At 41.6% G+C, this 6,000-nt stretch overlaps 1 protein-coding gene across 7 annotated transcripts in view; it reads right to left on the bottom strand.

Annotated features, from left to right (window-relative positions):
- The window catches only part of Kdm5c (lysine demethylase 5C), a 45,598-nt gene that overhangs the window by 30,174 nt on the left and 9,424 nt on the right, over nucleotides 1–6,000 (bottom strand). For all 7 annotated transcript variants that reach the window (XM_021187756.2, XM_021187754.2, XM_029534506.1 and 4 more), the window contains 5 exons: nucleotides 3,868–3,991; nucleotides 3,588–3,769; nucleotides 2,454–2,612; nucleotides 511–630; nucleotides 238–396 (listed from right to left, as the gene is read on the bottom strand). In XM_021187756.2, the coding sequence (XP_021043415.1) occupies nucleotides 238–396; nucleotides 511–630; nucleotides 2,454–2,612; nucleotides 3,588–3,769; nucleotides 3,868–3,991 (744 nt within the window). The remainder of the gene's footprint in view (nucleotides 1–237; nucleotides 397–510; nucleotides 631–2,453; nucleotides 2,613–3,587; nucleotides 3,770–3,867; nucleotides 3,992–6,000) is intronic.

Here is a 6,000-nt window from a genome sequence, read left to right as displayed (position 1 = left end):
GGGATTAAAGGCATGTGCCACCATGCCTGGCGAGAGAAGAATTTTTAAAACAGCATCTCATCCATGTCCATTCCAGATACTACCTAGGCTGTGTTCTTTACTCTAGAGCACTACATCTACACTTCAAAGTAACTACCCGAGGCAGGCATAAAAAGGGATTTTGATGTCTTTCAGACACTAAATAACTTGCCCAAGCTCATATAACTTGACATATAACCATGAGAATCACCCACTCACCTCCTCCTCTGGGGTTAGGTGCCGCTTACTGTCACTGACAGGGAAACCGCTGCCAAATTCTTTGGAATGGATGTCAGCCCCATATTCCACAGTTACATCTTCCTCAATGCTATTCACCAGCCGCCAGAACTCCTTCTCTACAAGTTCTGTGGGTACCATCTGGGGGAACAGGATAGTAAATAACATCTTATCCTGTCAACATTAATTCAGGGAGGTACAGTACCAGTGCCTATGAACCTAGTCCCAGCACTACCCCAGCCCTTCATCACCTACATGCACAGGCATGTTGAAGTAGTCAGCTTTAAAGGAGTCAGCCATCTCTCCAAAGCTCTGCAGAGTATATTCCCGGGTAGCTTGCTCAAAGCCAAAGGCTTCAGGGGGCCGCTTACACTCCTGGAACCCAAAAGAAAACAAATCATAAAAATAGAGGCAAAGAGCAAAACATCTCAAGTGGAACTGAAACATGGGATAGAAGGAAGGAGGGAGAATTGCGCCCACTCAGCCTTCCGTGATCCTAGGGAAAGCCTTGCTTTGCAGCTCTATCTTTTCCTCCTTCCCACATGAGCTTATCACATGTATTTATGCCACAGGCATTTCTCTCATACTTCTGCTCATTGTTAGAGTTTAAAGTGTCCTTCCCAAAAAGTTCATGTATTAGACTTGGTCCCAAGATGGTAGTGCTATTTTGGAAAGTTCTATAGTGTTCTGGAGGTGGAGCCTAGTTGTACAAAATAGGTTGTAGATTGAGTTCCTTGTAGGCAATATCTTTGAGCCCAGCCGTACAGTGTCTTTGTCTTTCTGATTTCTAGCTATAATAATATGAATTGAGCCATAAGCACCTTCCCATCATGATGGGCTGAAACCTCTAAAACTGTGAGCCAAAATCTTTTTTCCTTTAAACTGTTTCTCTCAGGGGCTACAGAGATAGCTCAGCAGTTCAGAGCACTTGTTGCTCTTGCAGAAGACCTAGGTTCAGTTCCCAACACCCACATAGTGCTCACAACCACCTGTAACCCTAGATGTTGGGTACTTGGCCCTCACTGCAGCTATTGTGGCTCCTCCTTACTATACTACACCTACCTGCTCTAGGCAAATTCTCTCCTGAATACCTCTGTTCCTACAAAATCCTGTTTCCCTACCTGGAAAATGAACCAAATCTAAATATCATAATAGGAGGAAAGCAAGTAATCATTATATTCATTTCCTATCTTCAATTCATTTAATATAGAAAAAAGCATGAAGTTAGAAGTCTTTATAAAGATTTTCTTTATTTTATATATGATGAGTTCACTGTAACTCTCTTCAGACACACCAGAAGAGGGCATCAGATCTCATTACAGATGATTGTGAGCCACCATGTGGTTGCTAGGAATTGAACTCAGGACCTCTGGAAGAGCAGTCAGTGCTTTTAACCGATTATAAAGTGTCTTAAAGATAATTATATGTAAGACAGAAAAAAGAAAATAACTTGGGAATCAAAAGGGCATTTAAAAAGTTTTTATTTCTAGCCAGGACTGATGGTGCAGGCCTACAATTCCAGTTACTTTGAAGGCTGAGGGAGGACTCCAAATGTAAAACCTACCTGGGCCACAAAGTGAATTTGAAACAAAAAAAACCAAAAAAAAAAACCAAAAAAAAAAACACAGCCTGGAGATCCAGCTCACTGGTAGAGAGTACTTCTTTAGGATGCTCAAATCCCAAGGTTTAATAAACAGAAAGATGGTCTATCTATAGCTAGTTAATCCTATCATTTAAAGCTCATTCCTAATCACTACCTTTAATTATCCTGGGCATGGTGGCTCATACCCATAATCCTTTGGCAGGCTGAGGAAGAAGGACTGATAGAATTTTGAGGCTAGCCTGTGCTACAGAATAAGACCCTATCTCAACTAAACAAACCAAACCAACCAACCAACTAATAAACCCACCTCTCCTATCTGGTCAACTACAACTCAGGGTTTCTAACATCAATATTAATATCTGCTTATATGTCAGTACACACAGTTCACTATCACACACAGTCCATCTAATTGAAATACCCCATAGATAGTCTGGGAGCTCCCAGAGGACAGGAGCATAAATTACATCCTCATTTTCTCACAAAGCTCTGCAGAGCTTAAGGTCCCAAAACACAGTAATACTATAGCTGAGGCAGAAGACTCCCCTTAGACTATACAAAAGATATCCCATGTGAACTGGGAGTGGGAAGGCCTTACCGCCATGACACACTTTGGACACCTCCAGACACCTTTCGGGATTTCAGGCAAAGGAGGCAGCAGGCAAAAGATGTGGTAATTGTCATCACAGCCATCACACAGTAAGAGTTTGTCATCTTCATCTCCTCGGGAACACATTCGGCATACATATGACTCAATCTGCCAGAGAAAAGCAAAGGGTTATGAATATAGGCCCTGCCCAGTCTTCAAACACCAGGCCCCTCCAGACAATATCCTGTTCCACAGAGTTCTGTTAGAAGCCAGAGGTGTTTGCTGGCTGGGTTGCTCATGGCCCTAACTAAACAGGCTAGTCATTCAAGGCCTGGAGTTCAGTTGTATGCATGTACTACTTCTCCAGATAAATACAGATATGAGAAGTCTTTATTAGTCTTCAATTTTCTCAGTTGTATTCATTTGATAAATAGTGTTCTATGGCAGAGATGAGGAAAATCTAGTATCTGCCTTCAAGAAGCACACTGTACTCTATTCATAACAATTGAAAACAGCCATAGCAGCCCATAAGAAATACTTTGGGTATCCAGCAAAGGAAGCAGAACTTTTATTACTTGGAAATGAGGGAGGACTGCAAGGAAGTACTTCATTCTGAAGGGGACACTTGGAATAACGGAAACTTGAAAGCATGCTGGTATTTGGCAATTGGAGCACAGCACAAAGACCAATTCTTTGAGGCAGAAAAAAACCATATGTATAAGGAATGTAAGATTGTAAAAGAAATATTGGTACATCAGAAAAAAAAAAAAAAAAAAAGAATATACCTACAAGTAATTCAGAACAGCAATAGCTGAAAAGTGAGGTAGGTAGTGGTGGATAATGAGGTTAGAGGTCAGCCAGGACTGGATCATGCACAATAATGAAGATCTTAGCCTTTATCCTGAAGCACTGGACAATAGGAGTCTCCTCCTAGCACTTTATGTGAACAGTAGCTATTTACTCTGTTTTGATTTTTGTTCCAAATTAGCTGCCCTGTCTTCCCCAATTAAGTAAGTTGCCTGCAGGCAGGGCCCTCTAGATCCACTTTACTACTTAATGCAGCCTAGTCCAGTGCCGTGCTGGAGAAATGCTCACTGAAGGGATGAGAAGCAGAGCTCTAGGAAGTCAGGGCTGGGTCCTTACAAACTGGGCATTGCTGTGGTTCCTTCGAAGCCTCATGGTCATCTTGGTGCAGGGCTCGGGGCTATGACTCAGTTCCTCCTTGCCTTCTAGGAAGGTCTTGGGTGAGGTTGATTCCATCTTGACATCCCCACCTAATTCCTCCTTTACCACCACAGTGGGGGGACACTCAGGCCCTTCTTTATCTGTAGGAGAAAAAAGTGGTTCTAAATTTAAATCTGAAACATTTACAGTCTTGCCTCCTTCCTCCATATGAAGCCACCCCTAGTATCTTAGGCATCACCTTTTTTCCGCAGAGTCTTATCCTTGGCCATTAGGCCCAGCCCCATCATCTTGGGGCCTGCTCCATATATCTGTAGTTTCTTCAGTTCTGGATTTTTTTCAATGTCTTCCTCCGTGGGTTCCGGCTACAAAGAAAGTAGGGAAAAAAATGAGCCAAGATTACTATTTGGAGCAGACTGCCCAATCCTAAAATAAAAGCTCAGAATATGAATATATATCCAAGTTCATGCCAAGAACTCAAGCACAAATGGGCCAGGGCAAGAACTCGGAGCTACTTTTTGAAGACAAAAGTCCTCAGTCTTATCTTTAAAGGGTTACCAAGATGACTCAGCAGGCTAAGTCATCAAGCCTGACAACCTGAGCTGAATCCCTGGGACTCAGGTGGTAGAAGGGATGAGTCCACTCTAGTAAACTGTTCTCTAGTACATGCTTATCCAAGCAAAAACACAGATATACACACATACACACCCACACAACAAATGTAATAATGACAATAAAAACATTAAGGGTTCCTAAAGTTCCTTCTCTAGGTGAGAAACTGAGTAGCTGACAGTTGTCACTGGTAGGTTCCTCATGCCCTGGAGGATGACCACACACCCATGTACGATGAGCAACACAAACTAAACTCAGTAGATTAAAAAACTTTACTTAACTAAAAAATATTTTAAAGACATGAAGTTGGGAGATGTATTTGGAGGATCCAGGAGTATGTAAGGGGCGGAGGTGGTGAAGGGTGTATATGATCAAGATACACTTTAAACAAACATGAAATTTTCAAATAAATAACTATAAAAATTTCAGGAGCGGGGCTGGAGAGATGGCTCAGCGGGTAAGAGCACCGACTGCTCTTCTGAAGGTCCTGAATTCAATTCCCAGCAACCACAGCTCACAACCATCCTTAAGGAGATCTGATGCCCTCTTCTGGTTTATCTAAAGGCAGCTACAGTGTACTTAGATATAATAATAAACCTTAAAAAAAATTTCAGGAGCTAGATGGCTGAATTGTTAAGAGTACCCACGCAAGCAGCTCACAATTAATCACTCCAGCTCCAAAGAATCAAGACTCCTTCTGGCCTCTATGGGTAATTTACTCACATGCTCGTACTTCTCCACAAAAACACATGGCATACACAGAATTAAAAAATACATCTAGGGGCTGGAGAGATGACTCAGTGGTTAAGGGCACTGTGAGCTATTCCAGGACCCAGGTTCAATGACATCTCACAATCATTGGTAACTCCAGTTCCAGGGGATCCAACACACTGTTCTGGCATCCATGGGCACCAGGCACACACACATGTACATAAACATAGATGAAAGTAAACACCCGTACACATAAAATTTTGAAAAACTCTAAAAAGAAAGAAGTTTTTAAAGAATTAAAGGAAAAAAACAAAAACAAAAACAAAAAAAGGGCCAGAGGGAACAGGGCCAGAGAGAGCAACCATCTGTAATGAGATCTGACACACCCTCTTCTGGAGTGTCTGAAGACAGCTACAGTGTACTGATATATAATAATTAAATAAGTCTTTAAAAAAAATGAAAATGAATTAAAGGCAGAATCTCAGTTTTACCAACTATAAATAAAAATATTAACTTCTACCTTATAGCTTAAGATAATATATAGAAATAAAGTGGTGTTTGAGCTACCTTTCCTGAATAAATGTAGCTACCATCCCTTATGAGAGAAGCTTCCCTTTACAGCAAATGAAAACTATGACAGAAAACCACAACTGGACATAATGCAGAGAGATCAATGGATTCTGTGGAGCCCAGCCCCAGTAAATAAATCTGTATCATAGCTTTTGCATCTATGGCTCAGGGAATATCATGGAGGAAAATGAAAAGATTCTAAGAGCCAGAACACTAAGAAGTCTGCTGTGAAAATCTCTCCTAAAAATGGCTCCATAGTTAAGATCAGAACAATAGTATTATCAGTGAAATGTTAACATAGAGGTGGGAGGGGATTTCATAAGGTCTCATCCCTAAACAAAGAACTACAGGCAAATACTAATTGCTAGAAGAATCAGCTTCTCCCAAGGATCTTCTCCCAAGGATAAGCCTTTTCATTTGGTTGCCCAATGCACACCACCACCACCGCCGCCCCCCCCCCCCACACACACACACGAGGGAT

This window comes from Mus pahari, chromosome X (assembly GCF_900095145.1).
Source record: "Mus pahari chromosome X, PAHARI_EIJ_v1.1, whole genome shotgun sequence".
Classification (NCBI taxonomy): Eukaryota; Metazoa; Chordata; class Mammalia; order Rodentia; family Muridae; genus Mus; species Mus pahari.
This window is presented reverse-complemented; position numbering and strand designations above follow the sequence as displayed.